This window comes from Trichosurus vulpecula, chromosome 8, assembly GCF_011100635.1.
Source record: "Trichosurus vulpecula isolate mTriVul1 chromosome 8, mTriVul1.pri, whole genome shotgun sequence".
NCBI lineage: Eukaryota > Metazoa > Chordata > Mammalia > Diprotodontia > Phalangeridae > Trichosurus > Trichosurus vulpecula.
The window spans coordinates 100,612,968-100,636,581 of record NC_050580.1 but is presented as its reverse complement, the minus strand read 5'-3'; the positions used below and the strand labels follow the sequence as shown (position 1 = coordinate 100,636,581).

General features: G+C 35.9%; 1 protein-coding gene across 1 annotated transcript in view; it reads right to left on the bottom strand.

Annotated features, from left to right (window-relative positions):
* DCLRE1A (DNA cross-link repair 1A) overlaps nt 1–23,614 on the bottom strand; it is a 29,958-nt gene that overhangs the window by 5,691 nt on the left and 653 nt on the right. Inside the window, exons 2-8 of the mRNA XM_036736416.1 lie at nt 22,419–23,583; nt 16,480–18,156; nt 14,501–14,634; nt 14,033–14,151; nt 12,501–12,644; nt 7,905–8,050; nt 6,723–6,877 (exon numbers count right to left, since the gene is read on the bottom strand). Coding sequence (XP_036592311.1) covers nt 6,723–6,877; nt 7,905–8,050; nt 12,501–12,644; nt 14,033–14,151; nt 14,501–14,634; nt 16,480–18,156; nt 22,419–22,866 — 2,823 coding nt within the window. The 5' untranslated portion in view covers nt 22,867–23,583. The remainder of the gene's footprint in view (nt 1–6,722; nt 6,878–7,904; nt 8,051–12,500; nt 12,645–14,032; nt 14,152–14,500; nt 14,635–16,479; nt 18,157–22,418; nt 23,584–23,614) is intronic.

Here is a 23,614-nt window from a genome sequence, read left to right as displayed (position 1 = left end):
CTATACTCCATTCAAAAGCCCTTCAAATATTGGAAGATAGCTATTATATCACCTCTAACTCTTACCTCTTCTACACCAAACATCCTCAATGTCAAATGACTAAAAATATCATCCTTATCTAATTATCTTGACAGGAAGAGTATAGGAAAGGGGACTACTGAAGAGAAATACTAAAAAACAGTAATGATTTGGACTGATTTTGTCTACATTATACTTTCTTTCTGACTTTGTCAAATTCAAATGTAACTATCTCATTCAGATAATCACTGGTGATCGAAAGACATAAGCTGCTATAAGCATTTATTGAAATGAAAAGCCCCTATCTCTCAGGGTTGTTGCAAGGATCAAATGAAATAATTTTTGTAAAGCACTTAGCACAGTGCATATAGTAGGTACTATATAAATGACAGCTATTGTTATAGCAAACGGTCTGGAAAATGGCATGGAGAGATAATTTTAAAATTATTGAGCTCCCTGAAAAGCATGATGAAACAAAAAACTTAGAAATCAAAATTCAAGAAATTTTCAAAGAAAACTGGACATAATTATTTAAACTAGAGAGCAAAATGAAAATAAAGAAACCCAAAAGTGAAGTCACCAAATGCCAAAGTTTCCACAATGCAAAAGTATCTCAAGGCTCTGTCCTGGGTCCTCTTCTCTTTTCCCTTTATAATATTTTGTTTGGTGATCTCATGAATTTCCATGGATTCAATCATCATCTTCTATGATGATGACTACCAGATCAATTTATCCAGTCTTAGCCTCTCTCCTGACCTCTAGTCCCATATTTCCATCTACCCAGCAGATATCTCAAACTGAATGTCTTATAGCCACCCTAAACTCACCATGTCAAAAAACAAACTCTATCATTTCCCCCCAAACCCTCCTTTTCTTCTTAATGTCCCTATTAATGTTGAGGTTATCACTTCATCCCCCAAGACCCAATTTCTTCTTCCCATACCTCTCATCCTTCCCACCCCAAAGTTCCAACCAAATCTCACCCTCTCTTTCCAGCATGTCCCCTGGAATGCCTGTTCCACAGGCAACAAACTCCCCTTTATCTTAAATCTTTTCCTCTCCCATCCCTTCCATCTCCTAGCTCTATTGAAACCTGGGTCCCTGCTAGTAACAGGTTTTCAGGCTGAACCTTCGCCCATTCTCCTCAGTTTACCAGTCAATACCAGGTAGTTGGACTACTCCTTGCTCCATCTTGCTCCTCAACACTTTCAGGTTCTCCCCCTACCTTCTTCAGTCGGGAACTTCTTCCTTTGAAGTTCATGCAATCCACATCTATCACCCAATCTAAATCCTGGTAGCTTCTGTCTACTCCCTCCAGGTCATTTTCTTTCCTTCCTCAATAAGTTCACACAATTTTTCTCTCCTCAACATCTGCCCTCATACAAGGGGAAGTCAACATACATACTGACTTCCTCAAACACCTTAACAATTCAGTCCCTCAAACCACTTACTTCCCATGAACTACTCCACCCTACCTCAGCCATACACAAAGATGCCATTTCTTACAAATGTACCACCTCCATGTTCAAGAATCTTGAAATTCTCTTATCTGATCATAATTTTTTAGCTTTCCACCCCTCCCGCTGTCTTTCCTTACCAAACCCTACCTTTTTTCAATACCATGACTTCCTATCACTTGACCCTTCAGTTGTCTCCCAGGCCATTATCCCTGCACTAGCCATTTTCTCCTCTTTTCCCCATCTTGATTCCTTGGTGAATCAGTTCAACTCTATGCTGTCCTGTTCCTTGAGTCTCTAGCCCCCTCATCATAATGCCAATTATACTCTGCCAACACTTAATCTTGGATTACTCCCACAAGGTGCCACCTTGGCTTTTACACATATGCTACTAAACAAAGGTGGAGAAAAATTGTGCCATTTTGATTGGGTGTACTACAAATTTATGCTAAACAAAAAACTGGGTCCTTATTGCTGCTAAGTACTCCCTGTATACCTCCCTTACAAACTCATTTATCCTACTCTTCAAAGCAGCTCTTCTAAACCTTTTCATCCCTCCTCAAATCTCCCATAGCTCTCTCTACCCCTACTCTCTCAGCTAGAAAGACTTATATGAACTAATGTTCAGTGAAGTGAGCAGAACCAGAACATTGTACACAGCAGTAGCAACATTGTACGATGGCCAACTTTGATAGACTTAGCTCTTCTTAATAATGCAATGATCTAAGACAATTCCAAAAGACTAAAGATGGAAAATGCTACCCACATCCAGAGAAAGAACTACGAAGTCTGAATGCAGATCAAATTTGTTTTTTTGTTTTGTTTTTTCTTTCTTGTGGTTCCTCCTTTTCGATCTAATTCTTCTTTACAACATGTCTAATAGGAAAATATGTTTAATAAGAATGAATATTTAGAGTTATATCAGATTGTGCACCATCTTGGGGAGAGGGGAAAGGAAGGAGGTGGAGAAAATTTAAAACTCAAAAGCTTACGGAAGCAAATGTTGAAAACTAAAAAAAAAAATTAATTTTTTAAAAATAACTAAAAATTTTTTTTTAAATCTCGCTTTCTGCAAGAAACCTTTCCTGATTCTTCCCTGATGTCTTACTTCTGAGATTATCTCCAATTTTTTCTGTATCAATCTTGTTGATTCTATGTTATCTCCACAATTAGAATGTGAGCTTCTTAAAGGCAGGGACTGTATTTGCCTTTCTTTTTAGATTCAGTGCTTAGCATAGTTCCTGGTTCATAGTAAATGCCTGATAGATGCTAAATGACCAAGGCCTGGAAGAAACATATTATTTACAAGACAGCCCTTGTGAGAACCACACAGGACTATATATTTGACAGTAGAAAGTAAACAAAGGATGGGAATATGATGTACCAGGAGATAAAGGAAAAACAATATACATACAAGAAAAACATCTTGTAAAGCACAGCATAACCCTACAGGAAAAATTTAAAAATGACAATGAATGACTTCCACTTTCAAGCATTCCCACTGAAAAAAGCAGGGCAGGGAAGAGTCTTCCAAAGATAAATACAGCAGAAAAACAAAGAGGAAGGTAGATAAGGTTGGATAAATCCAAAGGACTAACATAAGAATAAAGTTCAGTGGGAATTCTCTAGTAGTTTTTCTATAACTATAGAAGCCTATGCTTCTTTAAAATCCCTAAATAACTAAGGAGCAATGAGAGGAGAAAGAGGAATGCAGGGCCAGGGTATTTAGAAAAAAAAATTAAAGAAAAAAAGATATATTTCAAAGCAGTGGTGTCAAACTCAAATAGAAAAAGATCTTCGTGGGCTGCATGTTAACTTAGGAAATCACAAATTAACATTATCTGCATCGTATTTTTTTTTTGTTGTTGTTGTTAAACATTTCCCAATTACATCTTAATCTGGTTCTCCCATACTTGGTAGTTTTCTGGTCAACATCTCTGTTAAGAAATGAAGAGCAAGAAGAAGGAAGCAAATTATTTTTTCTCATTGGTATACCACAGAAGATGTTATTCAAAGATATAGGCAGGAGGAGTTGGAATTTCATGATTGTGCTCTCATCTGATTCAGGCAACAGAAAGTTGGAGAGAGAAAAAAAAAGATAGTGGTAGAAATATACAAGTAAGCCAGGGTTTTGGTTGGGATAGGGAAAAGTATGCCATGGATTTAAGAAGAAAACAGAATTAAAGAGGGAATAACAACAAATTACAACTACATAGCACTGATTACAAAAGGAAAAAAAATGAGAGAAAAAAAAGGCCAGACCAATTAATTTGGATTGTGAGAGAATTGAGAAAGAAGGGGTCAGGGGTTGAACTGTTCCAGGTAATATAAATTAGCAGTGATTTAATTCTCTTTCTCACAAACTCCTATTCCTTTTTCATACGAAAAAGGGGATTGTAGGCAAAGACAAAAAAAATATTATAATAGGATTTAACCAAAACAAAAATAAACTTCACAATCTTAACTGTGAATGGGGACATGATGAACTCACCCTTAAACCCAAGAAGAGGGAAAGAATGAATCAGAAAGCAAAACCCAACTGTTACTTATAAGAAATATACTTAAAACATAAAGATTCATTTGAAATTAAAGGAGCTGGAGTAGCACATGTTACGTCTTAGCTGAATCCCTCAAAGCAAGAAATACAACCATATTTCCAGACATGGGATAGAATGTGGACCTGTAATTTCTTTGGTGTAGGGAACTCCTGGGCTGGGGAAGAAATAATACTTTCCTTGCAACTTATTCTTTTAAAGAGTGCCTAGAGTAGGGGCTCTTAACCTTTTTCTGTGTCTTAGATGCCTTTGGCAGTCTGATGAAGATTCTAGATCACTTCTCAAAATAATATTATTAAATACATAAAGTTACAAAGGAAACCAATTATATTAAAATAAAGATGTAATTTTCTCCCAGTCATGTACATGGACCCACTGGTCTGTGGACCCCAGGTTAAGAACTTCTGGCTTAAACTATTGAGAAATTAAGGGATTTGCCCATGATAATACAAACACTACATGTCACAGGCAGGATCTCAACCCAGGTCTTCCTAGGCTTTGAAGTTGGATCTCTATCTCCTCACCATGCTACTTCTCAGACAAGGCAAAAACTAAAAATAGACATGATTACAAGAGATATATGTACATATACATATGTTTACATGCACTTAATAGGATAAGCAATAACATAATTAAGAAAAACCTAACCAAACATCAGGAAGATGCAGACAATAAAGCAATAAAAGATTGCTTTGTTGGAGATTTCAATATGCTTCTTTCATACTTAGATATAGCTAACAAATATACATAAGAAAAAAGTTAAGGAACTGAAGAGAACATTACAAAAATTAGACATCTTAGACCTTTTGTGATTGCTGAGTGGAACTCATAAAGAATATGTCTATTTTTCAACAGGGCATGGTATTTTTACAAAAACTGACCATGTGCTACGCCATGAAGAATGCACAGACAAATGCAGAAAACCATACATAAAAATATCTTTTACAGACAACACTCACTAAAAACTAGTCAATATGGGAAATACAAAGAAAAATTTCATACTGAAATGGAGACTAAATAATATAATAATAATATTGGATAGGTCAAAGAATAAATCAGATACTACAAATAATTATACTAAATTAAATAAAACAATAACAATTAGAAAACATACCAAAATTTGTGAAATAAAACTAAAGCAATCCCTAAAGGGAATTTTTTCTCACTAAACATATTAAACAGATAACAACAAGAAAAATAAAGTGAGCATTCAAATATCAAATTGGTAAAGATGTTAAAAGATGGAAATAGTTAATGTTGAAGGAACTGCAGGAAAAAAAAAATCATTAATATTTCCTTAGTGGAAATGTGAATTGATCCAACCATTCTGGATAACAAGTTAGAGCTATCCTAGAAAAGTGACTAAAAATGTTCAGATCCTTTGCCCCATCTATATCTAGACAAAATCTCCAAAGATAAAGGGAGGAAAGTCACATATATAAGAAAAATATTTAAAGAAGTAACTTTTGTGAAAGGAAAATGCTGTAAACAAAAATAAAGCCTCATAGACTGAGGAATGCCTGAATTATGGTATATTAATGCAATGAAATATTATGCTTTCAGAAATGGTGAATGTGAACTATCCAGAGATACTTATAACGGTTTTTTATGAACTGAGAGAGTTGGAGCAAACAAGTCTAAGAAAACAACCTCTACAATAACCACAATAATTTAAAGTAAAGCAACACTTAAAAAATATCAGATCTCAAGTCAACACAGTGACAACCTTCATCTCAGAGATTTAATAATGACATGTACCACCTTTTTCTTGGTAGAGAGGCGAGGGACTACAAATGCAAAAGAAGGCATGCACTGTCAGGCATAGTCAATGTGTTAGTATATTTTGCTTAAATGAACTTCTTTGTTAAAAGTAATAGTTCTACTGTGTAGTGGATATCATTGGAAAATAACAATATTTTCAAAAGATGTTCTCACTAACACATCTAAAAAAATAAGATAGCAAGGGAGCCTGAAATTAACATTCCCCTGTCTTTACTAGCCTATCGTGGAAACCAAATTGGTATGGGACCTCTAAGAAATAAGGATTTCAAAATATGACCCACAGAATAGACACTGTGCTTCTCAAAACCAACAGTCCATTCCTACAATTAGATTAAATAGAAGGGTTACAACTTTTCATAGGCAACTTTGATTAATGAGCCCAAGATTTAAAAAAAAAAATTTACAAATCTGGCTTACACATCATTGGTAAAGATTGGGATTTGTATATGCGTTGAAATTTTTATGTACTGTAGACCAATGAAAACCAGCTATAAAAGTGTCACCACCCACAGTAATGGAGAGTTGAGTAACTAGGCCAAAAGGAACTGTTTTCCTCCTCCAAAGACACACCAAAAATACTTACTCCCTTTTCATAGTAAGATGATAGTATAAATGAAGTAGCATATATCACAATAATAAGTATTAATATGAAATTTACTATAACCAGCAATTTACACCACTTTCTAAAATTCCTTAAACAAGCCTGCTTTTAAGGACTGATTACTTTGGCCTAGGATAACTAAAAGGTCAAATTATATTTTATCTTGTTTTGATTAGGACTTTAAAGTATATATGCATTTCATTTGCTCTAAGATCTTACATGTCAAAACACTAGGTACAAATAAAATTTAACAAGTGAAAAGTTCTCAAGATACATTATTACATAACAGGTATATATTTGAAGAATTACCTTAAAATTAATTTGCATCATGGGAAGAAGGTGTACTAATGCACTGCTCCAGTCTGTAGTAATAAGGGAATTAACTTCCTGAAGCTCTAAGCACTGTAGTGTTTTGTATTTTTCCCGGGACATGCTAACTTTGGAACCTAAAACATCAGCAATTGCTATAAGAAAAAAAGAGGTGAGAAATAATGAAATTAAAATATATAATTAAAATAATTAACTTGAAGTTAAAACTAAATTTTTAAAAATTCAGTATTATATAATTTTTGAAACACCACTTCAGGAAAAAACTAAAGAATTTTGTTAGGTGAATTATATGAAATAAATTGCTGGAAAGGCAAAAAAGACTATTTGTTAAAGGGGTGGAGAATGATAAGGAATGCAGATAACACAGAATCTAAGAGTTAGAAGGAACCTCAGAGACCATTAGTTCAATTCATACCTGAATAAGAAGCCCCTCTTCAACATATACAAGCAGTTATCCAGACTTTAACTGAGGATCTCCAAGGAGGGGGGAAATCCATCACCTCTAAGATAGCCTGTTTTACTTTTAAATAGCTTTAATTCCTAAGGAAGTTTTTTCCTTAAATCAAGTCTGAATCTGTCTCTTTATATGGTCTGTTATCCTAAATGACCTTGAATTTAAAAAGGTCACCTAATTATTTCACATTGTTAATTTTCTTAAATGAAAAACAATTTTACCTATGGGTATTTTACAAGGACTAACAGACAAAGGAATGCATTTTGTAAGATACCAAAGTAATACAATAATTAGTTATCAAGAGACTTTACTGATTTCAAAAACTATTGAAGAAGCAAAAAAAGTTATAACTTCATCAAGTAAAATACTTAGTTTTAATTGGTCTGGAATATGGGAAAATAGTTAAATCACAATCACCTTAAAAAATATGAAGATATTTCACCTTAATCATCTCTCAGGAAATTAAATGCTAATGGAATATGAGTGTTCTCAAAGCAACTTCTAAATATCAAGAATGCAAAAAATATGCATCTCAAAATAGTCCACTATGCTAAATATTTTAAAGTTCAGATATATTTCATACAAATTTCATCTTCAGCTCAAAAAGTAAAAATGCAACTATTGGGGGGGGGTGTTTAACAAAGAAAAATATAACAAAAAAAGAAGCAGACCATTAAATTTTGAGGTAAATACATTCAAACACACACCTAGGAATATTTTCTCTTTTCCAATAGAATAAGTACCACAGACAACAAGAGTACGTGGGGATAGAGTTACAGTCTCAAAGGCAATGTTGATAGCAAACTGGATAACTTCCTGCTGGGAAGGAAAAGTATATTCTGGGCTGCAGTATCTGAAATATAGAAATGAAATATAGATTAATAGAATAGCCATACCATCAAGTAGTATGCTGTTTTAGCAAATGAATGTTGGCATTATTATACATAAGGAGTTATACAGTATACTAACATCACTACAGTTTTCTTAATTATCTACTGCTATTCCATTTGTTCTCAGCTACGGTAATTTAGTTCAATTCAGACATTTATAAAGCACCATGTAAAAGATACGGGGATAAGTGCTAGGTAATTTCTGGCCAAATTCTAAACTTTTAGCACTCTTTTCTTCATAAATTTCATGCCACTATTCTATTAATTATGTAGAGACTCTTTGAGGAATATTTTTATCGAGCTAGTTGCATGAAAGCACACCATATAGGTTTCAATTTTTAAAAATACCACATTCATTAAAAAAAAAAATGCTGTTCATTTTTTTATACTACATTTGGACTAAAACACTCAAACTATATTTTGGATACAGTTCAGGAATCAAAGAACTTTAATAAAAATGCAAATTAACTATATAATTATTCCGGTGCCTCATTACATCATGGACCTTACCAAAATTTATGCCAGCACAATGCAAGTTCCGTTAGGTCTACTAAATGAGAAAGGCCTAAGTATGAACTTGGTTCCTGGCCTCCTAAGCAAAACTTCCTTAAGGACATGGACTGTTTTCATTTGCTTCTGTTCTCAGGGCAGCCACCTCTTCTTCTTTTTTTTTTTTTTTAATTTATTTATTTATTTTATATATTTAGTTTTCAGCACTGATTTTCACAAGAGTTTGAAATACGAATTTTATCCCCATTTCTACCCTCCTGCCCACTCCAAGATGGCATATATTCTGGTTGCCCCACTCCCCAGTCAGCCCTCCCTTCTGTCACCCCACTCCCCTCCCATCCCCTTTTCCCTTCCTTTCTTGTAGGGCAAGATAAATTTCTATGCCCCATTGCCTGTGTATCTTATTTTCTAGTTGCATGCAAAAACTTTTTTTTTTTATTTTTGAACATCTGTTTTTAAAACTTTGAGTTCCAAATTCTCTCTGCTTTTCCCTCCCCACCCACCCCCCAAAGAAGGCAAGCAATTCAACATAGGCCACATGCGTATCATTATGTAAAAACCTTCCACAATACTAGTGTTGTGAAAGACTATACTTTGCTCCTTCCTAACCTATCCCCCTTTATTGAATCTTCTCCCTTGACCCTGGCCCTTTTCGAAAGTGTTTGTTTTTGATTACCTCCTCCCCGTATCTGCCCTCCCTTCTATCATCTCCCCTTTTTTATCTTCTTCCTCCTTCTTTCCTGTGGGGTAAGATACTCAATTGAGTGTGTATGGTCCTCAGGTCAAATCTGATGAGAGCAAGATTCACTCATTCCCCCTCACCTGCCCCTCTTCCCTTCTTACAGAACTGCTTTTTCTTGCCACTTTTATGTAAGATAATTTACCCCATTCTATCTCTCCCTTTCTCCCTCTCTCAAAATATTCCTCTCTCATCCCTTAATTTGATTTTTTTAGATATCACCCCTTCATATTCAACTCACCTGTGCCCTCTGTCTATATATCTATACACATACATATATAAATACATACACACATATATGTATATACACACATATACACACACACACACGTGTGTGTGTGCATGCATATTCCCTTCAGCTACCCTAATACTGAGGTCTCATGAATCATACACATCATCTTTCCATGTAGGAATGTAAACAAAATAGTTCAACTTTAGTAAGTCCCTTATGATGTCTCTTTCTTGTTTACCTTTTCATGCTTCTCTTGATTCTTGTGTTTGAAAGTCAAACTTTCTATTCAGCTCTGGTCTTTTCACTGAGAAAGCTTGAAAGTCCCCTATTTTATTGAAAGCCCATATTTTGCCTTGGAGCATGATACTCAGTTTTGCTGGGTAGGCAAATCTTGGTTTTAAACCCAGCTCCTTTGCCCTCCGGAATATTGTATTCCAAGCCCTTTGATCCCTTAATATAGAAGCTGCTAGATCTTGTATTATTCTGATTATGTTTCCACAGTACTCAAATTATTTCTTTCAGGCTGCTTGCAGTATTTTCTCCTTGATCTGGGAGCTCTGGAATTTGGCTACAATATTCCTAGGAGTTTTCTGTTGGGGATCTTTTTCAAGAGGCAATCAGTGGATTCTTTCAATTTATATTCTACCCTCTGGCTCTAGAAGATCAGGGCAGTTCTCCTTGATAATTTCTTGAAAGATGATATCTAGGCTCTTTTTTTGATCATGGCTTTCAGGTAGTCCAATAATTTTTAAATTATCTCTCCTGGATCTATTCTCCAGGTCAGTGGTTTTTCCAAGGAGATATTTCACATTGTCTTCCACTTTTTCATTCCTTTGGTTCTGTTTTAGAATATCTTGATTTCTCATAAAGTCACCAGCTTCCACTTGCTCCAATCTCATTTTTAAGGTAGTATTTTCTTCAGTGGTCTTTTGGACCTCCTTTTCCATTTGGCTAATTCTGCCTTTCAAGGCATTCTTCTCCTCATTGGCTTTTTGGAGCTCTTTTGCCATTTGAGTTAGTCTGTTTTTTAAGGTGTTGTTTTCTTCAGTATTTTTTTTCTGTATTTTTTTAGGTCCCTTTAGCAAGTCATTGACTTGTTTTTCATGGTTTTCTCGCATCACTCTCATTTCTCTTCCCAATTTTTCCTCTACTTTTCTAACTTGCTTTTCCAAATCCTTTTTGAGCTCGTCCATGGCCTGAGACCAGTTCATGTTTTTCTTGGAGGCTTTTGATGTAGGCTCTTTGACTTTTTGACTTCTTCTGGCTGTATGTTTTGGTCTTCTTTGTCACCAAAGAAAGATTCCAAAGTCTGAGACTGACTCTGAGTCCGTTTTCGCTGCCTGGCCATGTTCCCAGCCAACTTACTTGACCCTTGAGTTTTTCATCAGGGTATGACTGCTTGTAAAGAGTACTTTATTCCAAGCTTGAGGGGATGCACTGTTGTTTTCAGAGCTATTTCTATACAGTCAACTCTGCCACACCAGCACCCCTCCTTCCCCAAGAACCACCAACCTGGACCTGACTCAGATCTTAAGCCGGCTCTGCACTCCTGCTCTGATTTGCCACTTAATTCCTCCCACCAGGTGGTCCTGGGGTGAGAAGCAACTGCAGCTGTAGTTCTGTAGCTGCACCACCTCCACGACTCTCAGAGCGGTGGCCAAATGGCAAACTCCATTCGTTCACTCCCCGTAGCTTTTCCCACTAACCTTCTCTGTTGTCTTTGGTGTTTGTGGGTTGAGAAGTCTGGTAACTGGCACAGCTCACTGATTCAGGGCGCTAGGGCCTGTTCAGCCCAGCTCCTGGTCTGGTTGGTCCTGCCACCGTCCATGCTGGGCTCCACTCCAGCACGATAGACCTCACCCAGCGACCATCCAGGCTGTCCTGGGCTGGATCCCTGCTTCCTTCCGCTACTTCGAGGGTTCTGCGGTTCTTCTCTGTTGTCTTTGGTGTGTGGGGGTTGAAAAGTCTGGTAACTGCCACAGCTCACTGATTCAGGGCACTAGGGCCTGTTCCGCCCGGCTTCTAGTCTGGTTGGTCCACGTGGCCCACCGCAGCCTCCTCTTCTTCTCCCTCCCTCTATAACCTTAGATCCCAGCCCTGGGTTCCTTACTTTGCTAGAGGCCTCAGGCCTGCCATAGCACTTCAAGTTGTCTCTTCACCAGCATGCTGCATGTCCCCTTTCCCCAGTTTATGTGCTGTCTTCCAACTTTAGAATGTAAGCTCCTTGAGGGCAATAACTATCTTGCTTGCTTATATTTGTATCCTCAGTGCTTAGCACAGCTCCTGCCACAGAGTAAGTGTTTAATGAATGCTCTTAGCACAGTGCCTGACCCACAGCATATCAAGATAAATACTTATTAGACTAGGCTAGATTCCAATGAAGTCATCAGAAAATCCAAACAATACTCCATTATAGTCTATGGACTATAAGGGTAGCTAGGTGGTGTAGTGGATAGAGTGCCTAGCCTGGAGTCAGGAAGACTCATCTTCCAGAGTTCAAATCTGGCCTCAGACAGTAGCTTTATGACCCTGGGCAAGTCACTTAACCCTGTTTGCCTCAGTTTCCTCATCTGTAAAATGAATTGGAGAAGGAAATGGCAAACCACTCTACTATCTTTGCCAAGAAAATCCCAAATGGGGTCACAAAGAGTCAGATACAACTGAAAACATCTAAACAATAATAGACAATAAATCATTTACAAGTGCATTCAAACTAGTGATATACCTAGGAATTTAACTTTACCAGGTACTCACATAAGCATCTGAATTTCAGTAGTTTCACATACTCTATAATTTCCAAAAACGAATGTCACAAAAAATGACATTCAACAACCAATGGAGCACTCTTCAATAAAGGAGCAAAGTAAGCCGTACCCCCACTGAATTATACAGTCACTGGAAAAAAAGCAATACACAAATAAAACCCTCTTACGTTGTATCTAAGTAAAGCGTATGGACTTTCTGGTTGGCGAGAAGAGAATAGCGTTCCATGGAAGGATCTGCTCTGAAGTCTCCAGTATGCAATGTAACAGTGCCATTTGGAAGATAAAAAAGGATCATAACAGCACCTGGACAACTAAATACCAAGAGATTACAAAGGTACATTTCTGCAAAATTCCCACTTCAGTGAAAATGAATTAACATTCTTTATTAAGTAATCATGATGCAAAATTGTACTGCATAGTAAAAAAAATTCAAATTTTTAAGGAAAAAGTTTGAAGCTTATTAGCAGGAGATCTGGAAATAGTCAAAATTCTGGAAAGAAAGAGGCTTCTGAGTAAAGTAAATTACAGGGAAGGAAAGTCATTATTTTTGGCCAAAAACTGACTCCTTACAATGTCCTAAAAAAGAAAATGATTGTGGTCGAGGCAGCAGGAGAGTGAAAGGAACTCTTGATTTAGGGTTAAAGAATTTGCATTCAAATCCCAGTTCTGCTACTTCCATCTATATGACCCTGAATAAGGCACATAGCATCTCTACGTGTAAATTTCTTCATTTTTAAAATGAAGGTGTTGACCATACGGTTTCTAAGGTCCCTCCCAGTTCTAAATCTATGTTATTAGAACCAGAGTGAGAAGACCTACATGTATAACCTCAGGCAAGTCATTTTACCTCATGGAGGACTGTTTTCCTTGTCTGAAAAATATAAATTTCTCATGCATTACATGCATATACTTAATCTTGCAGGGTTACTGAGAGGATCAAATGAAAAAAAGTATACAAAATGGTACATATGGTCAAGTCAAGAACCATTTATTAACTGCCTACCATGTGCCAGACAGTGTGTTAAGGGCTGGGGATTCAAAAAAAAAAAAAGCAACAGGCAATGCCTTCACATTCCACTAAACTTTAATTCCCAAATTCACTTTAAATTCCAGGAAAAGAAGCTTCCTAAGATTTAAGATCACCAACAGCCTGAAATTTACTTTAATTTCAGAGGAACTGAGAATATGCTTATCTAGTAATATAAACTTCGTTGTCACTAATGAAAAGACATTATATATGTTGAAAGGGAGGATGGTCAATTTATAACTTCAGTTATATAAGATATAATCTTAAAAAGATATAAAGAATAGCATCAACAATAGGCAAATCTACTTTTATTTGGCAACTAAATATTTAAGAAAAATACCACTAACTTGTCTGTTAAAAACAGTTCAGATACAAGCTGGCCTAGAGGTAAAATGATAATTATGATCATTCCCAGAGATTCCCTTCACTTCAACAATTCCTGATTCTGTAATAAAACTTCACCTAGCACTATCCACAGAGGAAGAGCATGTATTACTCATAAAGTAATAGTGGTAGATTTAAAAAAAAAAGTAGTTGCTAGTTATTTTAAAAATAGTTGTTTAAAAAACAGTTGACCCTTCCACATTGGTGGATGCTAAAAACTAGCCAAGTAATTATTCTTTTCTTCATATTTGAAAAATAAGGCCCTTTTGAAGTCATTTTCATACTTACTGATTAGCATCTAACAAAACAACTTTGATGCCATTTACTATACACACAGTGTCCATCGGCAGGGGATGGAGGTACCGTTCTTGCACACAAAGCTTGTTCTTTACCAAATTGCTTGTTACCTGTAAAATAGGAGGTACTTGTTAAATGAGATTAATATGTTCTTTCTTCCTCAAATTTGGATCCAGAGTCTTTAGAGAATACATGAAATAAATGCTCAAAAGTACTGCACTAGTAATTAAGAGGTTCAGAGCCCAGCACCAACTATGATACTAACACCCTGTACTGCAATTAGTGACTATTTTAAATAGAGTTTAGAGGTTAATAGATAGGAAGCTTTTAGTCATTTCTTTTCTAGAATGGGTAAAAGTTCAATTATTATTCTCTTCAATCAAGTTGCATATATAGTTATAGATGTTTCACAAATTCTTTTATGTTAATCTTATGTCACAAAGCTTTTCATCCTCTTACCTTACTACAATAAACTGGAAATGTAAAGTTTTTTGACAAGCCAGCATAATGGTCCGAATGAAAATGTGTGAGGAAATAAGCTGTACAACCCTCTACTGCTCCATACTGAAAGGCATCAACTGTAAAGCCAGTTCCTAAAGTATAAAAAAAATTGCAAGTAGAAAAGGTCATATAAGACTCAGCATATTAAAAAGACATTCAGTTATGAGCTAATTCAGTATCACCACCCTCAGTTCTCCAGCCCATTTCTAATTAGTTGTTCTGGTTTACCAAAAGCCCTGCAGACTGTAGACATACAAGAAATGATAACACTCTTGGGCAAAATAATTCTAAGTAGAATGAAAAATCTGCTGTAAAGCTTTCTTTATAAATAACTGCATCAAATAAGGCAAATGTTAAGATACTAGTCAATTTTAAAATATACTAATACTTGTATTAATACTCATATTTATCGAAATCCTTTACTTCTGTAATAATTTACAAAAGAGGAATGTTAAGTTCTTGTATCTAAGGAACACTGATGCTATGAAAGCAGGCAAAGAAACAATCTCCCAAAATGTGCCTAGTGCTTCAAAATATTAATGTGCAGTATGAAAATTCTGGGCTGATTCTACAATGAAAATCAGTCATGTTAATTTTGTTCTAAAATAAAATGGCTCTATGACATACACAAAATACACAGTCAAGACATTTTAAAATATAAACATAGAATAACATGGTGACAAAGATCTAGAGCTAGGAAGGACCTTAGAGGCCATATAGTCCAATGTTGTCACTTTAGGATAAGTAAACTGCAGCCCAGAGAGAGTGTGACTTACCCAAGGTCACAGAGGTAGTAACAAGTTGTAACAACAATGTTACTTGCAGCTACTGTGGCTGTGTAAGGCCAATAATACCAGCACACAGGAGGGCTGCTAGCACAGGTTCTTTGATCTGCTTTTCTAAGGAGAGCAACTTTAAGGGGCCTACAATCTCACTTTAATTGAACACACATATATCATTCATTTGGTTCAGTGGAAAAAGCCAGCACCCTGAACTTCAGAGAAAACAAACAGAAATAACAGAGAAAATAACACAAATCTGTTGACAGTCTGACCAAGACATTACATACATAGTTACCAGAGAGAGAGAAGCACCAACAACTGGTTTTTTCAAAGCTGGGGGGGGGGGGGGCTCCAATGGCTACCCAGAGTCTTGTCTGGTCAAATTACATGATACTTTTCCAGTAAGTGAGCCCCCAAAACAAAACCTCTCCTCCTGTGGTTCTGAGTTCTCGATTCTCAATTCTCCATTCTGAGTTCAATGGCTATCCTCTGGGTATATGTACCCTTTTTCAGGGCCTCATAACCTCTCTGGACACAATTAGCAAAAGGGTGTAGGCCTTCCTACAAACAAAGGCAAGACTCAATCAAAGGTACTTGATGGCTTTAGTGCTGAGAAGCACTCTAAAAGAAAAAACAATAAAAAGTCCCACTTTGCTTGCCCTTACACAAGTAGAGCCAGGATAGGAATTAGGGTCCTCTACGTTGCCAATGCTCTTTCCATTGCATCATGCTGTCTCCCTTAGGCACATTTTTTTGATGGAGGTGGGCAGTTGACACCAAATGACTTATTTTATATTCCATTTGGATCATGAAATAATTTAATTATATAATTCATCAGACATTTTCCTACTAAATCAACTATACTTTCTTCCCTTTTGTACAAAAAAAAGCATAAAAACTTAGCTATAGTCTGATTTAAGAAGCTAGGCAATATTATGGATAAGAAGCTAGGTAATATTATGTATAATATATAGCAAAAAAGAATGGGGAAAGAGCCAACTTTAAATTTTCACAAGGCATCCCCTAAATAGAAGATGTATTCATAAACAAGCACACAACATACATTTTGAAAAAATAGGCAAAGAATCCAACGAAGCTCAAGAAAGGTGTGTGTATGTGTGTGTAACTTAAATACATATTACAATTTCAATTTACCTGGTATTTTCTTATAGAAGGGACATTTCTTTTCCCTCAATCCTCCTTCTGTATGAACAGAATCTTGCAATCTTGTTCTCCACCTCTGCGATCTACCTCTAGCTACCTTACTTGTCACTAGTTCTCTCTTGTTCATGAGCTCATCAGTTTCTCTCAGTTGTGCCTTGTCTTCTATTACAGCTGACTTTCTAAATCTTTTTCTTCTTTGTGACCCTTCACAGGATGCTTTCACAAAGGATTTAGTTCTATTTAAATTGTGTGTGTCAAGTTCCAAATCATCCAGAGATCCTTCCCTTTTCCTCTTGCTCTGTCCTAACTGCTTTTCATTAGGACTTGCATTTTTTGTTCTTTTCAAAGCACTTTTCTCTGGTGTTTTCTCTTCCTTTGCTTTTGGTGGTAATCCAAAAAACACACCTATATCCATTTGTTTTAATACTTTAGTAGAAGATGGTCTTGTGTTAGAGTTGGGAGTACATGGCAGCAATACCTCTGTAGACATATTTGTAGTTGTTTTATTAGAAAAAGCTTCCATGTTTAAAACTGAAGCCTTAGTACCTGCCTTACTATCTAATGCTTCCCTGCAGAAATTTATTCTATGACTATTCCTTTTACTGTAAAAGGATCTATTTGATTCTTCTATAACTTCACTTTGAGTTGACTGAGGAGAAAAAGCCTTTTCTTCCTTGCTTTCCAAGGACTTTGACATTTCACTGTTAAGTAATTGTTGAGAAGCCCAATTGCAAGCAGCTGATTCTTCAGTAGACACACTCCCTCTACTTGATTGGGATGAGAACAATTTTGGCTCATCAGAGCCTTCTTTATTGAACTGATAATTAGTAGAATTCAGCTCCCCAGTTAAAGAAGTTGGAAAGCATTTGAAATGATTAGTGGCACATGTTGGCTCACAAGACTTGATCCTCTCATTCTGAGAAACAGGTTTAGACAAATCACTTAAAGTGTGGGGTACATTCAATTCTTCTTCATATTCATTCTGGTTTATGTAACTGTTCATTTTCCTACAGTCAGGTTTATATTCCTTTTGTAAGGTTCCACAAAGTCTTCTAAACAAGACACAGCTGTCATCCTCATCGTCAATGCTGTAATTTTCAGAGTTTTCAGCAATAAATAGTTCCTTTTGTGAATTTTCTAGCTGCTCTTCTATATCATACATTTCTTCATCACTTTGGAGAGGAGAATAGGAGATTTCACAGTCACTGAGATCAGCTTCTGGCAGTGGAATGTTCAAATGTTCTGAGCTGTTCAGTCTGTCTAATTCTCCATCAGCAAGAGGCAAACCAGAGCTCTCAAGTTTGTCATTATCAACAAATTCTGTGAACTGCATAGTCTGCTGGGATTTTGAGATGTTTGTGGAAAATGAAATCTTTTTATTGGTTTCATTTGGAGATTGACATTTTCTTGGACTCAATGTTATCAACAAGGGATCATTTGAAACATTTTTTGCATTCTCTGTTTGTTTTTGACACTGAGTCCTTCTTTCCTCAAGGCTATGGAGAAAGCCTGATTTAGTACCACTGGAACCAAGAAGCTTGCTGCTTGACATAGAAGTTGGAGAGCTAGAAAGATCATTCCCTGCTCTACTTTGAGCTAGCAGGAAATGGGCATACCGTGTGTAATGAGAAGGAACTGTAGAAGTACAGAGAAGACCATCAGGACATTCTAAAAAAAATTTTTTTTGAGAGAAAAAAAAATTAGGATCAAGTTATAGAATAACTTTTGATTATATTTGCATGTCAAATCCAGTAAAAATTTTCAGAACCAAAAGCCAACAACGGATTGGTATATTGGAACAAGCAATGGATTTACAGTTAGAAAATCTGGGTTTGAATCCAGAGACTCTGCTACTTACTATGCATGTGACCTTAGGCATGTCACTTGGCCTCAGTTTCCTCAACTGTCAAATAAAGAGGGCTCAACTAAATGATATTTTAAGTTTCCTCATAGTTCTAAATCTTATGAACCTACTTTCATATTACAAAATATTAGCAGGCCCGAACCTATCTTTCTTGTTATACATCATTTGCCCTTCTACATTCTGCAATCCAGGCAAACTAGCTTTTTCTCTTGTCCTAAAGACAGCACACTATTTCCCACCTCTGTACCTTCTTACTGAGCATCCTCCATTCTCTTCTTACCTCTGCTTCAAAGTTCCTCTCAATTAATCCACAAGTATTTATTAAGCACCTAAGTGGAAAGCATTGTGCTGGAGGGTAGAGGGTGAGGGGTTACAAAGAATGAAAGGATACCTACTTACAAAGGGCTTACATTCTAATGGGGATGGCACCAAGTACATATATATGTATTTTCAGCACAAAGTTAATACACACACAGAGTAATTAAATACAAGGCAATTTGGGAGGGAGCTTACTAGTATTTGGAGGGTGGAGAAATCAAAAAAGGCCTCTTGCAGAAGAAGCTGGTGCCTGAGCTGCTTCTTAAATGGAAGAAAAGGACTCAAGGGGAGGAAATAAAGAGTTAGTGTATTCTAGGAATGGGGGACACTGAGACCGGTGTCAAGAAGTCAAGTATCCTAAGTGAGAACAGAGAGAAGGCCAATTTGGTAGGATCACAGAGAGTGTGAGGAGTAACGTCCAATGACACAGAAAAATGAGTTTGGGCCAGGTTGTAAAGGGCTTTTTAAAAGCTAAACAGGTGAGTTTACACTTTAAACCGAGGAAACAGGAAGCAACTGAAATTGGTGAAGAAAGTCACAAGATCAGATCTGTCCTTAAGGAAAATGATTTTGGCAGCAGCATGTGGGATGGACTGGGGTGGGGAGAGACTTGAGGCAGGGAGACCAGTTAGAGGTGACAGGGGATGAGGTCCTGAATGGATTTTCAATTGCTCTTCCTTTAAGATGAAGCTTTTGCAACATCTTCTGCTTGAAACCTTTCTTGGTTCCTCCCCAAATAGTGATATCAGTGCCCTCTCTCTCAAACTACTCCATATATGTATATATGAAAAACTTTGTGCATATTTGTACTTATTCATTTTACTATTATGCTATATATGTTTATATGTGTAAGTGCTGTCTCCTCCACTAAAATGTATACTCCTTGTGAGTAGGAACTGTTATTCTTTGAACTTGTTTAACAATCAGTTCTCCCCCACCCAAAAAAAGGCACACAAGTGTAATCTGCAGTACGAATTAACATTTACTCCATCACTTTCTTAAGTCTAGACAATCAACAAAATAATTACTCAACCCCTGATCTGTAGCCTTTGCTAATTTCCAAGGTGTGACTTTTCACAATGAAAATTTAACTGTAGCTCTCCAGAGCTAGCTCCAGCATGATGCTTGCATGTCTGGTATCTACCACAATCCCTGGCACATAGTAGGTCCTTTAAAAATACTTATTGATTTTGTCCAAATTTCCATAGTCAAAACAGCAGGAAATTGTTACACTTCTGCTATTCAACTCTAATTATGAAAGACTCCAGAATCCCAAACAAAAAAAAAGTCAGATCAAATTTTGACAATTTCTGGTTTTAAAATACAGCAACAATTTATTTTTCTTGTTTAAAAAAAAAAAACACCAAGGGAAATTTACTAGTTTTCTTTTTCAAGAAATTCTCACTATACAGGCTCTTTAAAATATATGTTCCTTTTACTTTATATTCCTTCAAGGAGAGGCAACATGGAATAATGAACAGAGGGTCAGTCTTGCAGTCAGTAAAACCTAGTTTCAAGGCCTTCTTCAGACAAATGCTAGTTAAGTAATAACAGAAAAAGTCACTAGTCTTCTGTGTCCCAGGCAACTCTGTAAGACAGTAAATGACAATGAGTTGCCAATTTGTATATGTGAAAGGAAGTTCCACACCTGAAAGTTCTCCAAACTGCTGTGATCACACGTTCTGGCCAAAAAAAAAAAAATCCTTCAAGGGGAACAACAAACAGATGCTAGCTAAATTCTCATCAACTTCACTACTGAGATGCTGAACAGGAAGCAAAGAAAAGTGAACTAGTCTAAGTGTCTTACAGAACTGCAGAATGTAAAATCCAGTTTAAGAAACTGCCAGTTTTCAATTTACTGACCAAAATTCACTTACTGATTAGAATACAGTCTAATTCAGCCATATTGTTGTAATTAGTTTAAACAAAGTTTAAGACAAAATTTAATAGGATATTGCTCTAATACATAACACTCAGTTACAGTCAGAAATTAGTCAGATATATAGTCAAAAACCCTATATAAATCTCTCTGCCTAAATAAATTGGAAATTTATTGGAATTTAATTGAAAAAGAGGAATAAGTTTGGACTAAAACTTAGGTGTTAACATTAGGTCTTTACATTCTAGATGTAATAATAGGTTCATGAAATAGGATGATCAAAAATACTTGTAAAATATTCTGGCATATCCCAAACTTACTACAACCAGGGTGCAGATTTATCAAGAATACCATAGAAAACTTCTCAATCAGAATGCATTACTCATGATACATAAAAAATAAATAAAAATTCTGAGTTTGAATTCTATTTTAACCATGTATTTTAATACTATTATGAATTAAACAGAATGTTTTTAAATAGTCCTCAATGGTATTAAGTCTTTGAAGTACCAAAGGGTCCGATGTGAAGGTAATTTCAACTAAGTGGCTATCCTATTACCTGGACTCCCAAGGCCTCCTTATATTATGACTTTTCTTTATCATGGTAAATTCAAGCTTCTTTAAGATGAAGCAATTGGTAAGTTAAAATAACAAAGGTTTGAAAGGTTTTTGTAAATGTACCCTACTTCTTTGAGAAAGAAAAATGGCCTGTAAATAGTTGATTCATGAATTTATTAAAAGAAACTAGATTACGGCCCAATGATAAATGACAGTTGGTAATAATGAGATCTTGTAAGATTCTGAAGTGTCTTCTGAATCAAAGAATGATTAAATTCTGCTCAGTGTGACTTTCATGTTGTACATAGTTTATTGCATTCATTAGCAGGTCTGCTGATTACAAGTCACATGGCCTTTAGGCAAAAGTTAACCTCTATGGCTTTCTCGTTTTACAAAATTTAGAAAATATTTGCAATATCTACTTTTACAAGGTTATCATGAAGATCACGTGAAATAACCTATGTAGAACTGCAAATCTTTTAGTGCTGCATAAATACTAGCTATTATCAGCTGTTAAGATAGGTTCACAGACTTTTTTAGACTATATACCCCTTGGGTAGACTGGCAAAATCTACTGACCAGAATAATATTTTTAAATGCATAAAATATGTAGGATTACAAAGGAAATCAATGATCCTGAAATAAACTTATCAATTAAAATAAAGTTCATAGACCCTGGTTTAGGAACTCATGTAAATTTATACAAGCCTCTGAGGTCATTCCTTCTATTTTATAGATGAGGAAACAGATTAAGTTACTTGCCCAAGATCACACAGGTATCAGAGCTGGGACTGTGTGTTCAGTGATATTGCCACTGTTCTGTTGCCTCGGCACCTGAAACCTTCCTAGGATCTTCCTTCTACATATGTTATCATGGTGAATGTATCGTGCACATGTATTGGTTTCAAAGCCAAAATATTTACTTTCCTTTAACATTTAAATATTCATTATTTTCACGAAATTATACAGCAGAGGGGAAGTTTTTAAAAGCTTTCTTAAAAAGCTTCCTTACAAAATTATTCCTGTTTATACTTTTTTTTCACAGGAGTACCTTTGACCTCTGGTACTTTCTTCACCCTTCTTAAATCTTTTAAACTGCATCTTTAATAAGCTCAAAGTAAAAAATATTCCTGATTCTTATCTTCCTTCTTCACTGTAACCCAGTTATACTCACAGAAGCTTTCATATCCACCCTGGGATATTTCACATCCATTGCTTGACTCATTTAATTGTCATTCAATTGATGTAAATCTGGCACATCTGACCATTTTGACTTGTTAGAGATCATTTTCCTTTACTATAAAAGCTTACCTCTTTCTGAGGACTGTGGAGCTTCCAAACATTCAGAAACATGCCACCGAGGTGTTTGACCCAGCAATAAGGAAAAAGGCATTTGGCAACTTGGGCAGTATCCACTGTAAACTGGATGCTGCTTTGTTGGGGTTAGTTTTTTATTTGTCTTTCCAAGCTTTGCTTTTGTAGGTACCTTACCCAGGGACTGCTGAATATTATTGCTACTATTTAGATTAGGTTCAGATGCAAGTGTCTGAGAACCACTTTCACCTGAATACAATTCATTGTCCTTAGATTCTTCCTTAACTTCCACAGTCCTTTTGTTCTTACTTTCATATCTTTTTGATTTGCATTTGCCATCTGTAGCCTTTTGAACAGAATTAGAAACATCTGATTTTCCCAGTTTTGTTTTTCTTATGGATTTATATTCCCAGATATCTTCTTCCAATAAGTTTTCTTCTGACATGATAAAGCAGCAGTATCATCAAAACAAGACTAAACCTAGATGAATTGGGAGTTCAAGCTTTAATATAAAATTATTATAATTGCAAATGTCTTTTAAAAAAATAAGACAAAAAAATTAAATCACTGAAAAAGCCTAAACCTTTAAAAATTAGTACAGTGTCAAATTGACTGAGCTTGGGAAAATACAAACTGCTTCAAAGAAAAACCTACAGTAGTTTTCTTCTTCAAAAAAATAAAAACTTGCAGTAGTTTTTATACCACAATAAAATTTTAAAGGTTTCACATATAATGATTAATTATTTGTTGTTGCTGGTTCATTCTGATAGCTAACTTGAGTTGTAAATGAGCAAAGACATAGTCCTAAATCTATAAATCAGAACTATTTCCAAATTCAAGCACTTAAGGAAATTTCAGAATTCCTAGGCATTAAATTATTCCGGAATTCACTATTTTAATATGCAAATAGTGTTGTAAAAGGGATATCAACTCTGTCCCAAATGCATATATGTTTAAATTACTCTCAAAACAAAATCATTATTTTTTTTTCCTCCTAGTTAACTGGTGCAAGAACTTTTCCAAAAAGGAAATGGCCATATCTTCTTATTTGGAGGTGGGTGAACAAGATGATTCCCTGTAGCAGCAAGAAATCGCACTACTATCATTCAAAGCAGTGGGCACTGAGTGGATTTGGCTTCCGGGAACAATCCAGCATCTTCCACTGCACAAGGAAACAGACAGAAGTCTTTAGT